Source organism: Bombina bombina, unplaced genomic scaffold (assembly GCF_027579735.1).
Source record: "Bombina bombina isolate aBomBom1 unplaced genomic scaffold, aBomBom1.pri scaffold_925, whole genome shotgun sequence".
NCBI classification, from domain to species: domain Eukaryota; kingdom Metazoa; phylum Chordata; class Amphibia; order Anura; family Bombinatoridae; genus Bombina; species Bombina bombina.
Genome location: NW_026510903.1, coordinates 61,859 through 88,799, shown reverse-complemented (window position 1 = coordinate 88,799; position 26,941 = coordinate 61,859). Strand labels below are relative to the sequence as shown.

At 42.0% G+C, this 26,941-nt stretch overlaps 1 protein-coding gene across 1 annotated transcript in view; it reads right to left on the bottom strand.

The window, feature by feature from the left end:
• LOC128643519 (tRNA pseudouridine synthase-like 1) overlaps positions 1–26,941 on the bottom strand; it is a gene marked incomplete at its 3' end in the record, with an annotated part of 82,313 nt that overhangs the window by 43,514 nt on the left and 11,858 nt on the right. The window contains exon 4 of the mRNA XM_053696363.1: positions 26,470–26,657. Coding sequence (XP_053552338.1) covers positions 26,470–26,657 — 188 coding nt within the window. The remainder of the gene's footprint in view (positions 1–26,469; positions 26,658–26,941) is intronic.

Genomic DNA, 26,941 nt, shown 5'->3' with positions numbered 1-26,941 from the left:
TATATTGACTTAAGGCCTGCGGACTGTAGTAGTGATAATAACCCACAAAACGACATCACCTTTGGGCTGCGCCTGCACACCTAATGTATTGAATGACCGGAACACATGTATTGAATTCTAGTGCGCCAGTATCACAAACAACATTGCGAGTGTTATGGAGTCCATAAACTACGACTATATATCACTGGTCTGTGTCTGTGAAACGCTCCCCTCTCAGCTGCATAAGCATACTTAATTCTGGTTACCGGGTACATCGGTCTAATTCATCGCCTGTTGCAAAGGGGACATAAATGTGCACAGTCCACCTATAAACTAGAGACACAACCTTACACCTCCTCTCTATTAGACAAGTTGTCATGAGAGAGGGGAAAACTTACCCATGTTAAGTTTGTAATTTAATGTGAGTCACACCGCTTTACCAGACAGGGGATTTAGGAAACTGGAAAGGAGGTGTGGGCTATATCATCCCTGGCTCTATAAAAAAAGCCAAATCCATGTTGAAAACTTAATTTCCTCATTTCTTCTACAAAGCACCTCTCTCTGCCTAACTCCATGACACCAGGCAAAGAACTACTGGGAGGGTAGGGGAAGTGGGAGGGATATTTATTGCTTTGTTTGGGGTGTCTTCCTCCTGATGGCCAGATCGAGTAATTCCCATATGTTAAGAATGTTTTAATGGAGTCTCACTGCCAATAGAAGGAAATATATATATATATATAAATTTAAATTACATTAAAAAGTTATAATTCATGTCATGGTTAGCGCACTTGAATAAACAAGTTTTTATTAGTGCGTGAGTTACCCAGTCGATATTCGAAGTTCAACTTTTTGCACTCGTCAGGTTTTCGCTCACAAGCTAACTTTTTAATTTAAATTTGTAATACAAGCGCAATCCGACGCACAAAAAACCTCAGTCTAACGAAGTTAATACACAACAGGAGAGCAAAATAGAGCTCCACTTGTAATCTAGCCAAAAATGTTCGCAGTGTATCTGTTATGTTTTACCTGAACATTTAATGGAGTAGTTCTGGTGATAAGGATTTGTGAATTATACAGTACTGTAGGGGAATCCCATATTTATCCAACTGATATACAGAAGTATTGGACTATATGCATTTGCTGTATTTTATGCAAAACTGTAATATCTATCTCTCAGGAGTATGCAGTTTGGAGATTGATATATATCTCTATTTTATAGTGCGATGTTAAGATTCCTCATAATTTTGGTTTATTCAGTGGTAGTGCCCCCTCAAAATATATATTTTTATTTTAAGAGATACTTTTTATTGACACTTTCAAATCAAGCATATGGGTATCATATCTGAATCTATTAATTCCCCTGCTTGTTTGCATTTGTGCAATAACTTTGGCATTAACATTTTGTTTCTGGCATTGCAAAAGATATAAGTACCATGGAGAGGGACTGAACTTCAAACTGAAATTTGACCTTTTTGCATTTGTATTATAACATAAACACCCTTTCTTCCATGTAATTGGCAAGAGTCCATGTGCTAGTGACGTATAGGATTTACAATCCTACCAGGAGGGGCAAAGTTTCCCAAACCTAAAAAATGCCTATAAATACACCCCTCACCACACCCACAATTCAGTTTTACAAACTTTGCCTCCTATGGAAGTGGTGAAGTAAGTTTGTGCTAAGATTTCTACGTTGATATGCGCTTCTCAGCATTTTTGAAGCCCGTTTCCTCTCAGAGTACAGTGAATGTCAGAGGGATGTGAAGGGAGTATCACCTATTAAATGCAATGGTTTTCCTCACGGGGATCTATTTCATAGGTTCTCTGTTATCGGTCGTAGAGATTCATCTCCTACCTCCCTTTTCAGATCGACGATATACTCTCATATACCATTAACTCTACTGAAAACCGTTTCAGTACTGGTTTGGCTATCTGCTATATGTGAATGGGTATCTTCAGGTAAGTATGTTTTCATTACTTAAGACACCCTCAGCTATGGTCTGGCACTTTATGTATTTATATAAAGTTTTAAATATATGTATTGTACTTATATTTGCCATGATTCAGGTTTCAGTATATTTCCTTTTGCAGACTGTCAGTTTCATATCTGGGAAATGCATTTTTTAGAAATTTATTTCTTACCTGGGGTGTAGTCTTTTTTCAATTGACTGTCATTTTTCAAATTTGCGGGCAGATTTAGGCTCGTGAGGGCGAGGAGATTTTTTTGGCGCGAAGTTACGTTTGTTGACGCAAATTCATCCTTTCCGGTGTCTTAGTTGACGCCGGGTCCTTTCACAATGTTGCGCCATCTATGATGCGAGTGTGTCATTTCTGGACGTTTTCGGCGCCAAAAAATATTTTTCTGTTTGTTGCGCATCATTCTTGGCGCCAAATATTTTCATTATTTTAGACCCCATTCCTATTTGCCTCTTGCCTTTTTCTATGTCAGAGGGCTATACTGTTTGCATTTTTTCCCATTCCTGAAACTGCCATATAAGGAAAACAGAATTTATGTTTACCTGATAAATTACTTTCTCCAACGGTGTGTCCGGTCCACGGCGTCATCCTTACTTGCGGGATATTCTCTTCCCCAACAGGAAATGGCAAAGAGCCCAGCAAAGCTGGTCACATGATCCCTCCTAGGCTCCGCCTACCCCAGTCATTCGACCGACGTTAAGGAGGAATATTTGCATAGGAGAAACCATATGTTACCGTGGTGACTGTAGTTAAAGAAAATAAATTATCAGACCTGATTAAAAAAACCAGGGCGGGCCGTGGACCGGACACACCGTTGGAGAAAGTAATTTATCAGGTAAACATAAATTCTGTTTTCTCCAACATAGGTGTGTCCGGTCCACGGCGTCATCCTTACTTGTGGGAACCAATACCAAAGCTTTAGGACACGGATGAAGGGAGGGAGCAAATCAGGTCACCTAAATGGAAGGCACCACGGCTTGCAAAACCTCTCCCCCAAAAATAGCCTCAGAAGAAGCAAAAGTATCAAATTTGTAAAATTTAGAAAAAGTGTGCAGTGAAGACCAAGTCGCTGCCTTACATATCTGATCAACAGAAGCCTCGTTCTTGAAGGCCCATGTGGAAGCCACAGCCCTAGTGGAGTGAGCTGTGATTCTTTCAGGAGGCTGCCGTCCGGCAGTCTCATAAGCCAATCGGATAATGCTTTTAATCCAGAAGGAGAGAGAGGTAGAAGTTGCTTTTTGACCTCTCCGTTTACCAGAATAAACAACAAACAAAGACAAAGTTTGTCTGAAATCCTTAGTAGCTGCTAAGTAAAATTTGAGAGCACGAACTACATCCAAGTTGTGCAACAAACGTTCCTTCTTTGAAACTGGATTAGGACACAAAGAAGGCACAACTATCTCCTGGTTAATGTTTTTGTTAGAAACAACTTTTGGAAGAAAACCAGGTTTAGTACGCAAAACCACCTTATCTGCATGGAACACCAGATAAGGAGAAGAACACTGCAGAGCAGATAATTCTGAAACTCTTCTAGCAGAAGAAATTGCAACCAAAAACAAAACTTTCCAAGATAATAACTTAATATCAACGGAATGTAAGGGTTCAAACGGAACCCCCTGAAGAACTGAAAGAACTAGGTTGAGACTCCAAGGAGGAGTCAAAATTTTGTAAACAGGCTTGATTCTAACCAGAGCCTGAACAAAGGCTAGAACATCTGGCACAGCTGCCAGCTTTTTGTGAAGTAACACAGACAAGGCAGAAATCTGTCCCATCAAGGAACTTGCAGATAATCCTTTTTCCAATCCTTCTCGAAGGAAGGATAGACTCTTAGGAATCTTAACCTTGTCCCAAGGGAATCCTGCAGATTCACACCAACAGATATACCAAATTATGTGGTAATTTTTCTGGTTACAGGCTTTCAGGCCTGAACAAGAGTATTAATAACAGAATCTGAGAACCCTCGCTTTGATAAGATCAAGCGTTCAATCTCCAAGCAGTCAGCTGGAGTGGGTCGAACGGACCTAGAACAAGAAGGTCTCGTCTCAAAGGTAGCTTCCATGGTGGAGCCGATGACATATTCACCAGATCTGCATACCAAGTCCTGCGTGGCCACGCAGGAGCTATCAAAATCACCGACGCCCTCTCCTGATTGATCCTGGCTACCAGCCTGGGGATGAGAGGAAACGGCGGGAACACATAAGCTAGTTTGAAGGTCCAAGGTGCTACTAGTGCATCCACTAGAGCCGCCTTGGGATCCCTGGATCTGTACCCGTAGTAAGGAACTCTGAAGTTCTGACGAGAGGCCATCAGATCCATGTCTGGAATGCCCCACGGTTGAGTGACTTGGGCAAAGATTTCCGGATGGAGTTCCCACTCCCCCGGATGCAATGTCTGACGACTCAGAAAATCCGCTTCCCAATTTTCCACTCCTGGGATGTGGATAGCAGACAGGTGGCAGGAGTGAGACTCCGCCCATAGAATGATTTTGGTCACTTCTTCCATCGCTAGGGAACTCCTTGTTCCCCCCTGATGGTTGATGTATGAACTTGGCCCTCGCTAGCTGAGGCCAAGCTTTGAGAGCATTGAATATCGCTCTCAGTTCCAGAATATTTATCGGTAGAAGAGATTCTACCCGAGACCAAAGACCCTGAGCTTTCAGGGATCCCCAGACCGCGCCCCAGCCCATCAGACTGGCGTCGGTCGTGACAATGACCCACTCTGGTCTGCGGAAGGTCATCCCTTGTGACAGGTTGTCCAGGGACAGCCACCAACGGAATGAGTCTCTGGTCCTCTGATTTACTTGTATCTTCGGAGACAAGTCTGAATAGTCCCCATTCCACTGACTGAGCATGAACAGTTGTAATGGTCTTAGATGAATGCGCACAAAAGGAACTATGTCCATTGCCGCTACCATCAAACCTATCACTTCCATGCACTGCGCTATGGAAGGAAGAGGAACGGAATGAAGTATCCGACAAGAGTCTAGAAGTTTTGTTTTTCTGGCTTCTGTCAGAAAAATCCTCATTTCTAAGGAGTCTATTATAGTTCCCAAGAAGGGAACCCTCGTTGACGGAGATAGAGAACTCTTTTCCACGTTCACTTTCCATCCGTGAGATCTGAGAAAGGCCAGGACAATGTCCGTGTGAGCCTTTACTTGAGGAAGGGACGACGCTCGAATCAGAATGTCGTCCAAGTAAGGTACTACAGCAATGCCCCTTGGTCTTAGCACCGCCAGAAGGGACCCTAGTACCTATGAGAAAATCCTAGGAGCAGTGGCTAATCCGAAAGAAAACGCCACGAACTGGAAATGCTTGTCCAGGAATGCAAACCTTAGGAACCGATGATGTTCCTTGTGGATAGGAATATGTAGATACGCATCCTTGAAATCCACCTTGGTCATGAATTGACCTTCCTGGATGGAAGGAAGAAGTGTTCGAATGGTTTCCATCTTGAACGATGGAACCTTGAGAAACTTGTTCAAGATCTTGAGATCTAAGATTGGTCTGAACGTTCCCTCTTTTTTGGGAACTATGAACAGATTGGAGTAGAACCCCATCCCTTGTTCTCCTAATGGAACAGGATGAATCACTCCCATTTTTAGCAGGTCTTCTACCCAATGTAAGAATGCCTGTCTTCTTATGTGGTCTGAAGACAACTGAGACCTGTGGAACCTCCCCCTTGGAGGAAGCCCCTTGAACTCCAGAGAATAACCTTGGGAGACTATTTCTAGCGCCCAAGGATCCAGAACATCTCTTGCCCCAGCCTGAGCGAAGAGAGAGAGTCTGCCCCCCACCAGATCCGGTCCCGGATCGGGGGCCCGCATTTCATGCTGTCTTGGTAGCAGTGGCAGGTTTCCTGGCCTGCTTTCCTTTGTTCCAGCCTTGCATAGGTCTCCAGGCTGGATTGGCTTGAGAAGTATTACCTTCCTGCTTAGAGGACGTAGCCCTTGGGGCTGATCCGTTTCTGCGAAAGGGACGAAACTTAGGTTTATTTTTGGTCTTGAAAAGACCTATCCTGAGGAAGGGCGTGGCCCTTGCCCCCAGTGATATCAGAGATAATCTCTTTCAAGTCAGGGCCAAAGAGTGTTTTTCCCCTTGAAAGGAATGTCAAGCAATTTGTTCTTGGAAGACGCATCCGCTGCCCAAGATTTTAACCAAAGCGCTCTGCACCACAATAGCAAACCCAGAATTTTTTCGCCGCTAACCTAGCCAATTGCAAGGTGGCGTCTAGGGTGAAAGAATTAGCCAATTTAAGAGCACGAATTCTGTCCATAATCTCCTCATAAGAAGAAGAATTACTAATAATCGCCTTTCCTAGCTCATCAAACTAGAAACACGCGGCTGCAGTGACAGGGACAATGCATGCAATTGGTTGTAGAAGGGAACCTTGCTGAACAAACATCTTTAGCAGACCTTCTAATTTTTTATCCATAGGATCTTGGAAAGCACAACTATCTTCTATGGGTATAGTGGCGCGCTTGTGTAGAGTAGAAACCACCCCCTCGACCTTGGGGACTGTCTGCCATCAGTCCTTTCTGGGGTCGACTATAGGAAAACAATTTTATAAATATGGGGGGAGGTACTAAAGGTATACCGGGCCTGTCCCATTCTTTACTAACAATGTACGCCACCCGCTTGGATATAGGAAAAGCTTCGGGGGGCCCCGGGGCCTCTAAGAACTTTTCCATTTTACATAGTGGTTCTGGAATGACCAGATAATCACAATCATCCAAATTGGATAACACCTCCTTAAGCAGAGCGCGGAGATGTTCCAACTTAAATTTAAAAGTAATCACATCAGGTTCAGCTTGTTGAGAAATGTTTCCTGAATCTGAAATTTCTCCCTCAGACAAAACCTCCCTGGCCCCCTCAGACTGGTGTAGGGGCCCTTCAGAAACCATATCATCAGCGTTCTCATGCTCTACAGAATTTTCTAAAACAGAGCAGTCGCGCTTTCGCTGATAAGTGGGCATATTGGCTAAAATGTTTTTGATAGAATTATCCATTACAGCCGTTAAATGTTGCATAGTAAGGAGTATTGGCGCACTAGATGTACTAGGGGCCTCCTGTATGGGCAAGACTGGTGTAGACGAAGGAGGGGATGATGCAGTACCATGCTTACTCCCCTCACTTGAGGAATCATCTTGGGCATCATTTTTACTAAATTTTTTTTTTTTTTTTTTTTTTTTTATGACATAAAATACATATAGTTAAATGAGAAGGAACCTTGGTTTCCCCACAGTCAGAACACAATCTATCTGGTAGTTCAGACATGTTAAACAGGCATAAACTTGATAACAAAGCACAAAAAACGTTTTAAAATAAAACCGTTACTGTCACTTTAAATTTTAAACTAAACACACTTTATTACTGCAATTGCGAAAAAGTATGAAGGAATTGTTCAAAATTCACCAAAATTTCACCACAGTGTCTTAAAGCCTTAAAAGTATTGCACACCAAATTTGGAAGCTTTAACCCTTAAAATAACGGAACCGGAGCCGTTTTTATATTTAACCCCTTTACAGTCCCTGGAATCTGCTTTGCTGAGACCCAACCAAGCCCAAAGGGGAATACGATACCAATGATGCCTTCAGAAAGACTTTTCTATGTAACAGAGCTCCACACACATGCAGCTGCATGCCATGCTGTCCTCAAAAACAAGTGCGCCATACCGGCGCGAAAATGAGGCTCTGACTATGATTAGGGAAAGCCCCTAAAGAATAAGGTGTCAAAAACAGTGCCTGCCGATATAATCATATCAAAATACCCAGAATAAATGATTCCTCAAGGCTAAATATGTGTTAATAATGAATCGATTTAGCCCAGAAAAAGTCTACAGTCTTAATAAGCCCTTGTGAAGCCCTTATTTACTATCTTAATAAACATGGCTTACCGGATCCCATAGGGAAAATGACAGCTTCCAGCATTACATCGTCTTGTTAGAATGTGTCATACCTCAAGCAGTAAGAGACTGCACACTGTTCCCCCAACTGAAGTTAATTGCTCTCAACAGTCCTGTGTGGAACAGCCATGGATTTTAGTTACGGTGCTAAAATCATTTTCCTCATACAAACAGAAATCTTCATCTCTTTTCTGTTTCTGAGTAAATAGTACATACCAGCACTATTTTAAAATAACAAACTCTTGATTGAATAATAAAAACTACAGTTAAACACTAAAAAACTCTAAGCCATCTCCGTGGAGATGTTGCCTGTACAACGGCAAAGAGAATGACTGGGGTAGGCGGAGCCTAGGAGGGATCATGTGACCAGCTTTGCTGGGCTCTTTGCCATTTCCTGTTGGGGAAGAGAATATCCCGCAAGTAAGGATGACGCCGTGGACCGGACACACCTATGTTGGAGAAATTGATAATTTTGCTTTATATGTTGTTTTTTTCTCTTACATTTGCAAGTTGTCTCAATCTGATCCTGTCTCAGAATTCACTGTTGGATCCCTGCTGCCTGATAACAGTTCTACCAAAGCTAAATGCATTTGTTGTAAACTTGTAGAGATTATACCTTCAGCTGTGGTTTGTAATAGTTGTCATGATAAACTTTTACATGCAGATAATGTATCCATCAGTAGTAGTTCATTACCTGTTGCGGTTTCCTCAACATCTAATGCACAAGATATACCTGTAAATTTTAAATAATTTATTTCTGATTCTATTCAGAAGGCTTTGTCTGCCATTCCGCCTTCTAATCAACGTAAAAGGTCTTTTAAAACTTCTCATAAGGTTGATGAAATTTCAAATGACCAGCAACATACTGAATTATCCTTCTCTGATGAGGATCTATCTGATTCAGAAGACCCTGCCTCAGATATTGACACAGATAAATCCTCTTATTTATTTAAATTGGAGTATATTCGTTTGTTGTTAAAAGAAGTGTTGATTACATTGGATATGGAGGAAACTAGTCCTCTTGATATTAAAAACTAAAATATTAAATTCTGTTTATAAACCTCCTGTGAATATTCCAGAGTTTTTTCCAGTTCCTGATGCTATTTCTGATATGATTTCTAAGGAATGGAATAAGCCTGGTACTTCTTTTATTCATTCTTCAAGGTTTAAAAAATGGTATCCTTTGTCAGAAGTTAGATTGGAGTTTTGGGAAAAGATCCCCAAAGTTGATGGGGCTATCTCTACTCTTTCTAAACGTCCTACTATTCCTACTGAAGATAGTACTTCTTTTAAAGATCCTTTAGATAGGAAACTTGAATCTTATCTAAGGAAAGCTTATTTATATTCAGGTCATCTTCTTAGGCCTGCAATTTCTTTGGCTGATGTTGCAGCTGCTTCAACTTTTTGGTTGGATACTTTAGCGCAACGAGTATCGGATCATGATTTGTCTAGCATTATTAAAATGATTCAACATGATAATAATTTCATTTGTGATGACATTTTTGATATTATCAAAATTGATGTTAAATCTATGTCTTTAGCTATTTTAGCTAGAAGAGCTTTGTGACCAAAATCTTGGAATGCTGATATGACTTCTAAATCCAGATTGCTATATCTTTCTTTCCAAGGTAATAAATTATTTGGCTCTCAGTTGGATTCAATAATGTCAACTGTTACTGGGGGGGAGTTTTTTGCCTCAGGATAAAAAACATAATTTATGCTTACCTGATAAATTCCTTTCTTCTGTTGTGTGATCAGTCCACGGGTCATCATTACTTCTGGGATATAACTCCTCCCCAACAGGAAATGCAAGAGGATTCACCCAGCAGAGCTGCATATAGCTCCTCCCCTCTACGTCAGTCCCAGTCATTCGACCAAGAAACAACGAGAAAGGAGTAACCAAGGGTGAAGTGGTGACTGGAGTATAATTTAAAAGATATTTACCTGCCTTAAAACAGGGCGGGCCGTGGACTGATCACACAACAGAAGAAATGAATTTATCAGGTAAGCATAAATTATGTTTTCTTCTGTTATGTGTGATCAGTCCACGGGTCATCATTACTTCTGGGATACCAATACCAAAGCAAAAGTACACGGATGACGGGAGGGATAGGCAGGCTCATTATACAGAAGGAACCACTGCCTGAAGAACCTTTCTCCCAAAAATAGCCTCCGAAGAAGCAAAAGTGTCAAATTTGTAAAATTTGGAAAAAGTATGAAGCGAAGACCAAGTTGCAGCCTTGCAAATCTGTTCAACAGAGGCCTCATTCTTAAAGGCCCAAGTGGAAGCCACAGCTCTAGTGGAGTGAGCTGTAATTCTTTCAGGAGGCTGCTGTCCAGCAGTCTCATAGGCTAAACGTATTATGCTACGAAGCCAAAAAGAGAGAGAGGTAGCAGAAGCTTTTTGACCTCTCCTCTGTCCAGAGTAAACGACAAACAAGGAAGAAGTTTGGCGAAAATCTTTAGTTGCCTGCAAGTAGAACTTGAGGGCACGAACTACATCCAGATTGTGTAAAAGACGTTCCTTCTTTGAAGAAGGATTTGGACACAAGGATGGGACAACAATCTCTTGATTGATGTTCCTGTTAGTGACTACCTTAGGTAAGAACCCAGGTTTAGTACGCAGAACTACCTTGTCTGAGTGAAAAATCAGATAAGGGGAATCACAATGTAAGGCTGATAACTCAGAGACTCTTCGAGCCGAGGAAATAGCCATTAAAAACAGAACTTTCCAAGATAACATTTTTATATCAATGGAATGAAGGGGTTCAAACGGAACACCCTGTAAAACGTTAAGAACTAAGTTTAAACTCCATGGTGGAGCAACAGCTTTAAACACAGGCTTGATCCTAGCTAAAGCCTGACAAAAGGACTGGACGTCTGGATTTTCTGACAGACGTCTGTGTAACAAGATGGACAGAGCTGAAATCTGTCCCTTTAATGAACTAGCTGATAAACCCTTTTCTAAACCTTCTTGTAGAAAAGACAATATCCTAGCGATCCTAACCTTACTCCAGGAGTAACCTTTGGATTCGCACCAGTATAGGTATTTCCGCCATATTTTATGGTAAATCCTTCTGGTAACAGGCTTCCTAGCCTGAATCAGGGTATCAATAACCGACTCAGAAAAACCACGTTTTGATAAAATCAAGCGTTCAATTTCCAAGCAGTCAGCTTCAGAGAAGTTAGATTTTGATGTTTGAATGGACCCTGTATCAGAAGGTCCTGTCTTAGAGGTAGAGACCAAGGCGGACAGGATGACATGTCCACTAGATCTGCATACCAAGTCCTGCGTGGCCAAGCAGGTGCTATTAGAATTACTGATGCTCTCTCCTGTTTGATTTTGGCAATCAATCGAGGAAGCAGCGGGAAGGGTGGAAACACATAAGCCATCCTGAAGTTCCAAGGTGCTGTCAAAGCATCTATCAGAACTGCTCCCGGATCCCTGGATCTGGACCCGTAGCGAGGAAGTTTGGCGTTCTGGCGAGACGCCATGAGATCTATCTCTGGTTTGCCCCAACGTCGAAGTATTTGGGCAAAGACCTCCGGATGAAGTTCCCACTCCCCCGGATGAAGAGTCTGGCGACTCAAGAAATCCGCCTCCCAGTTCTCCACTCCCGGGATGTGGATTGCTGACAGGTGGCAAGAGTGAGACTCTGCCCAGCGAATTATCTTTGATACTTCCATCATTGCTAGGGAGCTTCTTGTCCCTCCCTGATGGTTGATGTAAGCTACAGTCGTGATGTTGTCCGACTGAAACCTGATGAACCCCCGAGTTATTAACTGGGGCCAAGCCAGAAGGGCATTGAGAACTGCTCTCAATTCCAGAATGTTTATTGGAAGGAGACTCTCCTCCTGATTCCATAGTCCCTGAGCCTTCAGAGAATTCCAGACAGCGCCCCAACCTAGTAGGCTGGCGTCTGTTGTTACAATTGTCCAGTCTGGCCTGCTGAATGGCATTCCCCTGGACAGGTGTGGCCGATGAAGCCACCATAGAAGAGAATTTCTGGTCTCTTGATTCAGATTCAGAGTAGGGGACAAATCTGAGTAATCCCCATTCCACTGACTTAGCATGCATAATTGCAGCGGTCTGAGGTGTAGGCGTGCAAAAGGTACTATGTCCATTGCCGCTACCATTAAGCCGATCACCTCCATGCATTGAGCTACTGACGGGTGTTGAATGGAATGAAGGACGCGGCATGCATTTTGAAGTTTTGTTAACCTGTCTTCTGTCAGGTAAATCTTCATTTCTACAGAATCTATAAGAGTGCCCAAGAATGGAACTCTTGTGAGAGGAAAGAGAGAACTCTTCTTTTCGTTCACTTTCCATCCATGCGACCTTAGAAATGCCAGAACTAACTCTGTATGAGACTTGGCAGTTTGAAAGCTTGAAGCTTGTATTAGAATGTCGTCTAGGTACGGAGCTACCGAAATCCCTCGCGGTCTTAGTACCGCTAGGAGGGCACCCAGAACCTTTGTGAAGATTCTTGGAGCCGTAGCCAATCCGAATGGAAGAGCTACAAACTGGTAGTGCCTGTCTAAGAAGGCAAACCTTAGATACCGGTGATGATCTTTGTGGATCGGTATGTGAAGGTAAGCATCCTTTAAATCCACTGTGGTCATGTACTGACCCTCTTGGATCATGGGTAAGATTGTCCGAATAGTTTCCATTTTGAACGATGGAACTCTTAGGAATTTGTTTAGAGTCTTTAAATCTAAGATTGGCCTGAAAGTTCCCTCTTTTTTGGGAACCACAAACAGGTTTGAGTAGAACCCTTGTCCTTGTTCCGACCACGGAACCGGATGGATCACTCCCATTGTTAACAGATCTTGTACGCAGCGTAGAAACGCTTCTTTCTTTATCTGGTTTGTTGACAACCTTGACAGATGAAATCTCCCTCTTGGGGGAGATAATTTGAAGTCTAGAAGGTATCCCTGAGATATGATCTCTAGTGCCCAGGGATCCTGAACATCTCTTGCCCAGGCCTGGGCGAAGAGAGAGAGTCTGCCCCCTACTAGATCCGGTCCCGGATCGGGGGCTCTCGGTTCATGCTGTCTTTGGGGCAGCAGCAGGTTTCCTGGCCTGCTTGCTTTTGTTCCAGGACTGGTTAGGCTTCCAGCCTTGCCTGTAACGAGCAACAGCTCCTTCCTGTTTTGGTGCAGTGGAGGTTGATGCTGCTCCTGTTTTGAAATTCCGAAAGGGACGAAAATTAGACTGTCTAGCCTTAGCTTTGGCCTTGTCTTGAGGTAGGGCGTGGCCCTTACCTCCCGTAATGTCAGCGATAATTTCTTTCAAACCGGGCCCGAATAAGGACTGCCCCTTGAAAGGTATATTAAGTAATTTGGACTTAGAAGTAACATCAGCTGACCAGGATTTTAGCCACAGTGCCCTGCGTGCCTGTATGGCGAATCCTGAGTTCTTAGCCGTAAGTTTGGTTAAATGTACTACGGCCTCCGAAATGAAAGAATTAGCTAGTTTAAGGACTCTAAGCCTGTCCGTAATGTCGTCTAGCGTAGAGGAACTAAGGTTCTCTTCAAGCGACTCAATCCAAAATGCTGCCGCAGCCGTAATCGGCGCGATACATGCAAGGGGTTGTAATATAAAACCTTGTTGAACAAACATTTTCTTAAGGTAACCCTCTAATTTTTTATCCATTGGATCTGAGAAAGCACAGCTATCCTCCACCGGGATAGTGGTACGCTTAGCTAAAGTAGAAACTGCTCCCTCCACCTTGGGGACCGTTTGCCATAAGTCCCGAGTGGTGGCGTCTATTGGAAACATCTTTCTAAATATTGGAGGGGGTGAGAACGGCACACCGGGTCTATCCCACTCCTTAGTAACAATTTCAGTTAGTCTCTTAGGTATAGGAAAAACGTCAGTACTCGCCGGTACCGCAAAGTATTTATCCAACCTACACAGTTTCTCTGGTATTGCAACAGTGTTACAATCGTTGAGAGCTGCTAAGACCTCCCCTAGTAGTACACGGAGGTTCTCCAATTTAAATTTAAAATTTGAAATATCTGAGTCCAATCTGTTTGGATCAGAACCGTCACCCACAGAATGAAGCTCTCCGTCCTCATGCTCTGCGAGCTGTGACGCAGTATCAGACATGGCCCTAGCATTGTCAGCGCACTCTGTTCTCACCCCAGAGTGATCACGCTTGCCTCTTAATTCAGGTAATTTAGACAAAACTTCAGTCATAACAGTAGCCATATCTTGTAATGTTATCTGTAATGGCCGCCCAGATGTACTAGGCGCCAAAATATCACGCACCTCCCGGGCGGGAGATGCAGGTACTGTCGCGTGAGGCGAGTTAGTCGGCATAACTCTCCCCTCGCTGTTTGGTGAAATTTGTTCACATTGTACAGATTGACTTTTATTTAAAGTAGCATCAATACAGTTAGTACATAAATTTCTATTGGGCTCCACCTTGGCATTGGAACAAATGACACAGATATCTTCCTCTGAGTCAGACATGTTTAACACACTAGCAAAAAACTTACAACTTGGTTATAATCTTTTTTAGCAAAAAACGTACTGTGCCTCAAAGAGGTACTAACGATTAAATGACAGTTGAAATAATGAACTGAAAAAAACAGTTATTGCATCAAATTTTAAAACAACACAACTTTTAGCAAAGGTTTGTTCCCATTAGTAAAAAAAAAACAACACTAATTAAATTTGTACATAAGAAAACAAAACAACGTTTTTTATACACAGTCACTATAAGAATTCTCACAGCTCTGCTGAGAGAATTTACCTCCCTTCAAAGAAGTTTGAAGACCCCTGAGATCTGTCAGAGATGAACCGGATCATGCAGGAAATATAAAAGTAGCTGACTGGAATTTTTTGATGCGTAGCAAAGAGCGCCAAAAACGGCCCCTCCCTCTCCCACACAGCAGTGAAGAGAAACGAAACTGTCACAATTAAAGCAAAAAACTGCCAAGTGGAAAATAATGCCCAAACATTTATTCACACAGTACCTCAGCAATGTAAACGATTCTACATTCCAGCAAAAACGTTTAACATGAGAATAGTTATTAAAAGGATTAGTGACCTTTAACACAGTAGTTCCGGTGAAATACCATCCCCAGAATACTGAAGTGTATACATACATGTCATTTTAACGGTATGGCAGGCTTTTCTCATCAATTCCATTCAGAAAATAAAAACTGCCACATACCTCAATGCAGATTCATCTGCCCGCTGTCCCCTGATCTGAAGCCTTTACCTCCCTCAGATGGTCGAGAACAGCAATATGATCTTAACGACTCCGGTTAAAATCATAGTAAAAAATCTCTGTCAGATTCTTCCTCAAACTCTGCCAGAGAAGTAATAACACGCTCCGGTGCTATTTTAAAATAACAAACTTTTGATTGAAGTCATAAAAACTAAGTATAATCACCATAGTCCTCTCACACATCCTATCTAGTCGTTGGGTGCAAGAGAATGACTGGGACTGACGTAGAGGGGAGGAGCTATATGCAGCTCTGCTGGGTGAATCCTCTTGCATTTCCTGTTGGGGAGGAGTTATATCCCAGAAGTAATGATGACCCGTGGACTGATCACACATAACAGAAGAAAACCTAAAGTTAAATCTAAAGCTTTTAACCGTTTTCGTTCCTTTTCGTCAAAATACGGAACAGAAACCTAATCCTTCCCCCAAGGAATCTGCTTCCAATTGGAAGCCTTCTTCAAATTGGAATAAATCCAAGCCATTTAAGAGATCAAAACCAGCCCCCAAATCCGCATGAAGGTGCGGCCCTCATTCCAGCTCAGCTGGTAGGGGGCAGATTAAAAATTTTCAAAGATGTTTGGATCAATTCAGTCCAAAATCTTTGGATTCAGAGTATTGTCTCTCAGGGGTACAGAATAGGATTCAGAGTAAGACCGCCTGTGAGAAGATTTTTTCTCTTATGCATTCCTGTAAACCCAGTAAAGGTCCAGGCTTTTCTGAAGTGTGTTTCAGACCTGGAGTTATCTGTGGTAATCATGCCAGTTCCGTTTCAAGAACAGGGTCTGGGGTTTTATTCAAATCTATTTATTGTCCCAAAGAAAGAGAATTCATTCAGACTAGTTTTGGATCTAAAGATTTTGAATCGATATGTAAGAGTACCAACTGTCAAAATGGTGACTATAAGGACTATTCTGCCTTTTGTTCAGCAAGGGCATTATATGTCCACAATAGACTTACAGGATGCATATGTTTATATTCCGATTCATCAAGATCACTATCAGTTCCTGAGATTCACTTTTCTAGACAAGCATTACCAATTTGTTGCTCTTCCTTTTGGCCTAGCGACAGCTCCAAGAATCTTTTCAAAGGTTCTAGGTGCCCTACTCTCTGTAATCAGAGAGCAGGGTATTGCAGTGTTTCCTTATTTGGACGATATCTTGGTACTCGCTCAGTCTTTACGTTCTGCAGAATCTCACACAAATCAACTAGTGTTGTTTCTTCGAAGACATGGTTGGAGGATCAATTTACCAAAAAGTTCTTTGATTCCTCAGACAATGGTAACCTTTTTAGTTTTCAAGATAGATTCAGTGTCCATGACTTTGTCTCTAACAGACAAGAGACGTTTGAAATTGGTTGCAGCCTGTCGGAACCTTCAGTCTCAGTCATTCCCTTCAGTAGCTATGTGCATGGAAGGTTTAGGTCTCATGACTGCAGCATCGGACACGATCCCCTTTGATCGTTTTCATATGAGACCTCTCCAGCTTTGTATGCTGAACCAATGGTGCAGGGATTATACAAGGATATCACAATTAATATCCTTAAATCTCAATGTTCGACTTTCTCTGACTTGGTGGTTAGATCACCATCGTATAACTTTAGGGGCCTCTTTCGTCCGTCCAACCTGGACTGTGATCACAACAGATGCGAGTCTTTCAGGTTGGGGAGCTGTTTGGGGATATCTGACAGCACAAGGAGTTTGGAAATCTCAAGAGGCGAGATTACCTATCAATATTTTGGAACTCTGTGTGATTCTCAGGGCTCTTCAATTTTGGCCTCTGTTGAATAGAGAACCATTCATTTGTTTTCAGACAGACAATGTCACAACTGTGGCATATGTCAATCATCAGGGTGGGACTCACAGTCCTCAAGCTATGAAAGAAGTATCTCGGATACTTGTTTGGGCGGAATCCAGATCCTGTCTAATTTCTGCGGTTCATATCCCAGGTATAGACAATTGGGAAGCGGATTACCTCAGTCGTCAGACTTTACATCTGGGAGAATGGTCTCTCCACCCAGATGTGTTTTCTCAAAATTGTTCAGATGTGGGGGTTTCCAGAAATAGATCTGATGGCATCTCATCTAAACAAAAAACTTCCCAGGTACCTGTCCAGGTCCAGGGATCCTCAGGCAGAAGCAGAGGATGCATTGACACTTCCTTGGTGTAATCAACCTGCTTATATTTTCCCGCCTCTAGCTCTTCTTCGAAGAGTGATCTCCAAGATCATCATGGAGCAATCGTTTGTGCTGCTGGTAGCTCCAGAATGGTCTCACAGGTTTTGGTATGTGGATCTTGTCCGGATGTCCAGCTGCCAATCTTGGCCACTTCCACTAAGGCCAGACCTTCTATCTCAAGGTCCGTTTTTCCATCAGGATATCAAATCATTAAATTTGAAGGTATGGAAATTGAACGCTTAGTGCTTAGTCATAGAGGTTTCTCTGACTCAGTGATTAATACTATGTTGCAGGCTCATAAATCTGTTTATAGAAATATTTATTATCAAGTTTGGAAGACTTACATTTCATGGTGTTCTCATAAATTCTCTTGGCATTCTTTTAGAATTCCTAGAATTTTACAGTTTCTTCAGGATGGTTTGGATAAAGGTTTGTCTTCAAGTTCCTTGAAAGGACAAATCTCTGCTCTTTCTGTTTTATTTCACAGAAAGATTGCTAAACTTCCTGATATTCATTGTTTTGTGCAGGCTTTGGTTCGTATCAAGCCTGTCATTAAATCAATCTCTCTCTTAGTTTAGTTTTGAAGGCTTTACAGGCTCCTCCGTTTAAGCCTATGCATTCTTTGGACATTAAACTACTTTCTTGTAAAGTGTTTTTCCTTTTGGCCATCTCTTCTGCTAGAAGAGTTTCTGAATTATCCGCTGTCTCTTGTGAATCTCTTTTTCTGATTTTCATCAGGATAAGGCGGTTTTGCGGACTTCATTTAAATTCTTACCTAAGGTTGTGAATTCTAACAACATTAATAGAGAAATTGTTGTCCCTTCCTTGTGTCCTAATCCTAAGAATTATTTGGAGAGATCCTTACATTCTTTGGATGTGGTAAGAGCTTTGAAATATTATGTTGAAGCTACTAAAGATTTCAGGAAGACTTCTAGTCTATTTGTTATATTTTCTGGTTCTAGGAAAGGTCAGAAGGCTTCTGCTATTTCCTTGGCTTCTTGGTTGAAACTTTTGATTCATCAAGCTTATTTGGAGTCGGGTCAAGCCCCACCTAAGAGAATTGCAGCTCATTCTACTAGATCAGTCTCTACTTTTGTGGGCTTTTAAGAATGAAGCTTCAGTTGATCAGATTTGCAAAGCAGCAACTTAGTCTTCTTTGCATACATTTTACTAAATTCTACCGTTTTGATGTGTTTGCTTCTACAGAAGCAGTTTTTGGTAGAAAAGTTCTTCAGGCAGCTGTTTCAGTTTGATTCTTCTGCTTTTTTATTTAATTTTTTTCCTTTCATTTATGAGAATAAACTTATTTTTTGGGTTGTGGATTAATTTTTTCATCGGAAAAATGGCTGTTTTTATTTTATCCCTCCCTTCTAGTGACTCTTGAGTGGAGTTCCACATCTTGGGTATTGCTATCCCATACGTCACTAGCTCATTGACTCTTGCCAATTACATGAAAGAAAACATAATTTATTTAAGAACTTACCTGATAAATTAATTTCTTTCATATTGGCCATGAGGCCCACTCCTTTTTTATGGTGGTTATGATTTTTTTGTATAAAGCACAATTATTTCCAAATTACTTTGTTGATGCTTTTTACTCCTTTATTTATCACCCCTCTACTTGGCAATTCGTTAAACTGAATTGTGGGTGTGGTAAGGGGTGTATTTTTAGGTTTGGGAAACTTTGCCCCTCCTGGTAGGATTGTATATCCCATACGTCACTAGCTCCTGGACTCTTGCCAATATGAAAGAAATTAATTTATCAGGAAAATGCTTACATAAATTATGTTTTTTTTATGCTAAATGTGCATTAAAATCTATTCCCTACAACAGGAGTAGACAAGGTTTTGCGAGTGCTAAGAGTGCATCAGAGTATCAGTTTCTTTAAAATGCTCCTGTCAGTCAAACACCCTAATTAGACCACAGCTTAGTCCCCTGGTCAATGAGATTCTTGCCCATCTACCTCCTCTATCAGCTCTATCAGTACTTAAAGGGACAGTCTAGTCACAAATAAACTTTCATGATTTAGATAGGGCATGCAATTTTAAACAACTTTTCAATTTACTTTTATCATCAACTTTGCTTGTTCTCTTTGTTGAAAGCTAAACCTAGGTAGGGTCATATGCTAATTTCTTAGTCGTTGAAGGCTGTTTCTTATCTGAATGCATTTTGACAGTTTTTCACAACTAGAGGACGTTAGTTCATGTGTTTCATATAGATAACATTGTGCTCACGTCTGTGGAGATACCTAGGAGTAAGCACTAATTGGCTAAAATGCAAGTCTATCAAAAGAACTGAAATAAGGTGGAAGTCTGCAGAGGCTTAGCTACAAGGTAATCACAGAGGTAAAAAACATAATTTATGCTTACCTGATAAATGTATTTCTCTTGTGATGTATCGAGTCCACGGATTCATCCTTACTTGTGGGATATTCTCCTTCCCTACAGGAAGTGGCAAAGAGAGCACCCACAGCAGAGCTGTCTATATAGCTCCTCCCTTAGCTCCACCCCCCAGTCATTCGACCGAAGGCTATGAAGAAAAAGGAGAAACTATAGGGTACAGTGGTGACTGAAAGTTTTAAAATAAAAATATATATGCCTGTCTTAAAAAACAGGGCGGGCTGTGGACTCGATACATCACAAGAGAAATAAATTTATCAGGTAAGCATAAATTATGTTTTCTCTTGTAAGATGTATCGAGTCCACGGATTCATCCTTACTTGTGGGATACCAATAACAAAGCTTTAGGACACGGATGAAGGGAGGGACAAGACATGGACCTTAAACGGAAGGCACCACTGCTTGTAGAACCTTTCTCCCAAAAATAGCCTCAGAAGAAGCAAAAGTATCGAATTTGTAAAATTTGGAAAAAGTATGAAGCGAAGACCAAGTTGCCGCCTTACAAATTTGTTCAACAGAAGCCTCATTTTTAAAAGCCCATGTGGAAGCCACAGCTCTAGTAGAATGAGCAGTAATTCTTTCAGGAGGCTGCTGTCCAGCAGTCTCATAGGCCAAACGGATGATGCTTTTCAGCCAAAAGGAAAGAGAAGTAGCCGTAGCCTTTTGACCTCTCCGTTTACCAGAATAAACAACAAACAATGAAGATGTTTGACGGAAATCTTTAGTTGCTTGTAAGTAGAACTTTAAAGCACGAACCACATCAAGATTGTGTAACAGACGTTCCTTCTTTGATGAAGGATTAGGACACAGAGAAGGAACAACAATCTCTTGATTGATATTCTTATTAGAAACAACCTTAGGAAGAAACACAGGTTTGGTACGCAAAACCACCTTATCTGCATGGAAAACAAGGTAAGAAGAATCACATTGTAAAGCAGATAGCTCAGAAACTCTTCGAGCCGAAGAGATAGCTACTAACAACAAAACTTTCCAAGATAGAAGCTTAATATCTATGGAATGCATAGGTTCAAACGGAACCCCTTGAAGAACTTTAAGGACTAAATTTAGGCTCCAAGGCGGAGCAACAGGTTTAAATACAGGCTTAATTCTGACCAAAGCCTGACTAAATGCTTGAACGTCTGGGACATCTGCCAGATGTTTGTGCAGTAGAATAGACAAAGCAGATATTTGCCCTTTTAGGGAACTAGCTGATAATCCCTTCTCCAAACCTTCTTGGAGAAAAGACAATATTCTAGGAATCCTAATCTTACTCCACGAGTAACCTTTGGATTCACACCAATAAAGATATTTGCGCCAAATCTTATGATAGATCTTCCTGGTGACAGGCTTTCTAGCCTGAATCAGGGTATCAATGACCGACTCAGAGAAACCACGCTTTGATAGAATCAGGCGTTCAATCTCCAAGCAGTCAGACGCAGAGAAATTAGATTTGGATGCGTGAACGGACCTTGGATTAGAAGGTCCACCTCATTGGCAGAGTCCACGGTGGAACCGAGGACATGTCCACTAGGTCTGCATACCAAGTCCTGCGTGGCCACGCAGGTGCTATCAGAATCACAGAAGCTCTCTCCTGCTTGATTCTGGCAACCAGACGTGGGAGGAGAGGAAACGGTGGAAATACATAGGCCAGATTGAAGGACCAAGAGCTAGAGCATCTATCAGTACTGCCTTGGGATCCCGGGACCTTGACTCGTAACGAGGAAGTTTGGCATTCTGACGGGACGGCATCAGATCCAATTCTGGTGTGCCCCATAGCTGAATCAGCTGGGCAAATACCTCCGGATGGAGTTCCCACTCCCCCGGATGAAAAGTCTGACGACTTAGGAAATCCGCCTCCCAGTTCTCTTCTCCTGGGATGTGGATTGCTGAGAGATGGCAAGAGTGATCCTCTGCCCATCGGATTATTTTGGTTACCTCCATCATCGCTAGAGAACTCCTTGTTCCTCCTTGATGATTGATATAAGCTACAGTCATGATGTTGTCCGACTGAAACCTGATGAATTTGGCCGCATTGAATATCGCTCTCAGTTCTAGAATGTTTATTGGAAGAAGAGATTCCTCCCGAGACCATAAGCCCTGTGCTTTCAGGGAGTTCCAGGCTGCACCCCAGCCTAGCAGGCTGGCATCTGTCGTTACAATGAGCCACTCTGGCCTGCGGAAGTACATTCCCTGAGACAGGTGGTCCTGAGACAACCACCAGAGAAGAGAATCTCTGGTCTCCTGGTCCAGATGCAGTTGAGGAGATAAATCTGCATAATCCCCATTCCACTGTTTGAGCATGCATAGTTGCAGTGGTCTGAGGTGTAGGCGGGCAAAAGGAACTATGTCCATTGCCGCTACCATGAGTCCGATTACCTCCATACACTGAGCCACTGATGGCCGAGGAATGGAATAAAGAGCTCGGCAAGTGGATAAGAGTTTTGATTTTCTGACCTCCGTCAGAAATATTTTCATTTCTACCGAATCTATTAGAGTCTCTAGAAAGGAAATTCTTGTAAGAGGGAAGAGAGAACTCTTTTTTTATCTTCACCTTCCACCCGTGAGATCTCAGAAAAGCCAACACAATGTCCGTGTGAGACTTGGCTAGCTGGAAAGTCGACGCCTGAATTAAGATGTCGTCTAGATAAGGCGCCACTGCTATGCCCCGTGGTCGTAGAACCGCCTGAAGGGACCCTAGCACCTTTGTGAAAATTCTGAGAGCCGTGGCCAACCCGAAGGGAAGGGCCACAAACTGGTAATGCCTGTTAAGAAAGGCAAATCTGAGAAATTGATGATGATTTGACCCTCCTGGATCAGAGGTAGAATAGTCCGAATAGTCTCCATCTTGAATGATGGAACTTTGAGGAACTTGTTTAGAATTTTGAGATCCAAGATTGGTCTGAAAGTTCTCTCTTTTTTGGGAACCACAAACAGGTTTGAGTAAAACCCTAGCCCCTGTTCCTCTTTTGGGACTGGGTGGATCACCCCCATGGTATGTAGGTCTTCTACACAGCGTAAGAACGCCTCTCTCTTTGTCTGGTTTACAGACAATCAAGAAATGTGAAATCTCCCCCTTGGAAGGGAGTCTGAAGCAAAGATAGAGAGTCTGCCCCCTACTAGATCTGGTCCCGGACCGGGGGCTACCCCTTCATGCTGTCTTAGAGGCAGCTGCAGGCTTCTTGGCCTGTTTACCCTTGTTCCAAGCCTGGTTAGGTCTCCAGACTGACTTGGATTGGGCAAAATTCCCCTCTTGCTTTGCAGCAGAGGAAGCTGAAGCTGGACCACTCTTAAAGTTCCGAAAGGAACGAAAATTATTTTGTTTGGTCCTCATCTTATTTGATCTATCCTGAGGGAGGGCATGACCTTTCCCTCCAGTGATGTCTGAAATAATCTCTTTAAGTTCAGGCCCGAATAGGGTCTTTCCTTTGAAAGGGATGTTCAAAAGTTTAGATTTAGATGACACATCAGCAGACCAGGACTTAAGCCATAACGCCCTGCGTGCTAAAATGGCAAAACCTGAATTCTTTGCCGCTAATTTAGCCAGTTGAAATGCGGCATCTGTAATAAAAGAATTAGCCAACTTAAGGGCCTTAATTCTGTCCATAATCTCCTCTAATGGAATCTCCATCTGAAGAGCCTCTTCTAGAGCCTCAAACCAGAAAGCAGCTGCAGTAGTTACAGGAACAATGCACGCAATAGGTTGGAGAAAAAAACCCTGATGAACAAAAAATTTCTTCAGGAGACCCTCTAATTTTTTATCCATAGGATCTTTGAAAGCACAACTGTCTTCGATAGGTATAGTTGTATGCTTAGACAGAGTAGAAATAGCTCCCTCCACCTTAGGAACTGTCTGCCACGAGTCCCGCATGGTGTCAGATATGGGAAACATTTTCTTAAAAACAGGAGGGGGAGTGAACGGAATACCTGGTCTATCCCACTCCTTAGTAATAATATTCACAATCCTCTTAGGGACTGGAAAAACATCAGTGTAAACAGGAACCTCTAAGTATTTATCCATTTTACACAATTTCTCTGGGACCACTATAGGGTCACAATCATCTAGAGTCGCTAATACCTCCCTGAGCAATAAGCAGAGGTGTTCAAGCTTAAATTTAAAGGCCGTCATATCAGAATCTGTCTGAGGAAGCGTCTTTCCTGAATCAGAAATTTCTCCCTCAGATAACAAATCCCTCACCCCTACTTAAGAGCATTGTGAGGGCATATCAGATACGGCTACTAAAGCGTCAGACGGCTCAGCATTTTTCATAAACCCAGAGCTGTCCCGCTTTCCTTGTAAACCAGGCAGTTTAGATAAAACCTCTGTGAGGGTTGTATTCATAACTGCGGCCATGTCTTGTAAAGTAAAAGAATTTGACGCACTAGAGGTACTTGGCATCACTTGTGCGGGCGTTACTGGTTGTGACACTTGGGGAGAGCTAGATGGCGAACCCTCATTTACTTCTGACTGAGAATCATCTATTGCTCTATTTTTAAGTGCTAATATATGTTCTTTATAGTTTATAGACATATCAGTACAATTGGGACACATTCTAAGAGGGGGTTCCACAATGGCTTCCAAACATATTGAACAATGATTTTCCTTGGTGTCAGACATGTTAAACAGGCTAGTAATGTAACAAGCAAGCTTGGAAAACACTGTAATCAAAGTAAATAACACTTAGAATTAAAACGGTACTGTGCCTTTAAGAGAAAAAAAGCTGCACAAATTCTGCAAAACAGTGTAAAAAGCAGTAAACTTAACGAAATTTTTACAGTAGCATCATAAAGCCTTAGTAACTTTGCACAGCTATGCAAATAAACAATTAACCCCTTAATGGCAAAACCGGATTGAAAAAACGTCAAAACCGGTAAAAAGGACTTTCAGCACCTTGCCACAGCTCTGCTGTGGTTCCTACCTGCCCTTCAGAACGATTTGTTTTTTACAGCCCTCAAACACAGCAGGAACCTCTGGAGAAGCAGTTAGATGTCTCTGAAGAAAAGAAACTGTGCAACTGAGGCGCGAAAATAGGTCCCTCCCACCTCACTCGATGTTTTGAGGCCTATCAGAAAAACACCAGAGTGTCTCTTAATTAACCATGTGGGTTAAAAAAACCAAAAACAAGCCACAATGACCCCTTTAGTCCCTTCAAAAAAACGTTATATTTGCATCATTTACTGAATAAACAAAAACATTTTTTCCTAACAGTGTCACCAGTAACTAATGAGCCCTTCATGCAAGCTGAAATTCCTATCCAAGTGTCTGAATACAGCTTACCCTTCCCTCATGGGAATATTGCCAGCCTTTTCTAGAATTAACACAGTCTGTCTAGAAAAATATAGACTGAACATACCTCATATGCAGCTTAGCATGCAAACCGTTCCCCCAACTGAAGTTTTCCTGTACTCTTCAGCCCTTGTAAGAACAGCAGTGGATCTTAGATACAAAGTGCTAAGATCATCATCCTCTTTGCAGAAATCTTCATCCCTTTTCTGCCAGAGAGTAAATAGTACACACCGGTACCATTTAAAATAACAAACTTTTGCTTGAGAAATAAAAAACTAACATTTTTGTCACCACACTCGCTCTGCCCTTCCTAGTACTTAGAATAGGCAAAGAGAATGACTGGGGGATGGAGCTAAGGGAGGAGCTATATAGACAGCTCTGCTGTGGGTGCTCTCTTTGCCACTTCCTGTAGGGAAGGAGAATATCCCACAAGTAAGGATGAATCTGTGGACTCGATACATCTTACAAGAAAAAGTGTATTAATATAACTGTGTTGGTTATGCAAAACTGGGGAATGGGTAATAAAGGGATTATTTATCTTTTTAAACAATAAACATTCTGGTGTAGATTGTCCCTTTAAATTGGACTCCTGAGCCCTGAAGCTCCCTCCAATGTCACATAACCAGCAAGGAGACTGAGCTCTGCTTGCAGTGCTGCTTCTTGCAGGCAAGGGTGGCCACAATATCAGCACTCTGAATAAACACCTGACATTTAGTCCCCATCTGCTAGCCCTATGCCAATATCAGTCTCACAGCACAGAGGACATGTGACAGTAGCAATTTCACTTAAGGAGTCAGCTATCTTCCTCTTACAGCGCTGCTGCACTCAGGCAAGGTATGCAAGGGTCCTGCACCCTATATTGGACATCAGATTGGACCCCAGGTCCTTGCAATCTCTCTGTCACCCCCACATTAGTACTCCGATTGAAACCCTAGGTCTACAGCAACTTGCTTACACTGCCTGAGTACAGCAGCACTCAGATTACAGTTCCTTGTCAGTACAGGGGAGGTCAGCAACACTACGTTTGGCAGCCACTGTTATGTGCCATGCAAAATAACACAGCATGTCAGACATGGCATGTGTTCTTAATTATGTAATTAATTTGTGCTTTGGATAGCTGAAAATGATATAATATTAGAAAATATTACACTGCCCCACTGCAACATTATTCCTGCTCACAGAGCTGGCAGTGGTGTTTATTGTGCCAGTGAAGACTTAATTTGTGTCATATAAGCCACTGCTGACTCTCTGTAAAAGTGTGGTATCCGATTACTGGTGCACGGGCCCTCACAGCATATGTGTGTATGCCACCAGTAATAAGTTTTACTAGAAGCTTTTTATGCCAGTAGAAGTATATTACAAAAATGATTCTGTTTAAAATGAAATGCACTTCATATTTTACCTTTCTATCCCTTTAATTCATTTACATTTACTTTCCTGGAAGAACTCATAGAGGCCAAAGTGTTATTTATAACCATTCATGTATAAAGCCCCAACATATTCTGTTTAATATTCTGCTCACCGGATGGGTTCAGGTATCAGGTGATGATTCAACGCTTGCTCCAGAACGGTCTCAGAAAATGGGGTCTTCCCTGCTGCCCTCTCAATGTCCACATGCGCAGAGTTGCAGATTGCATGGACACCGGAGTCTGTGCGGCTGGATATGTAGAACTTAATGCGGCCAACAGGCTTTAGCTTCTGTGCTGCCATCTACATGCAAAGCAATACATACAAAGAACGGGTCACAGAGGGGTTAGACTATAAATAATGAATACAAACATAAAATCCAGGAACAGAGCTTCAGCATACTATATCATTTGAGGAATATGAATCATATAAATTGGGTACAGGACCTTCAATATATCTATATCATAAGGTGTTCATTAATATAAATGGAAAATCTGCAAATATTTCATGGCAAATCTTTTGTACATTAAAGCTGAATAAAGTTGCAAAAAACAATCTATCAAAAAAGTATGTTGTTTTATTAACCT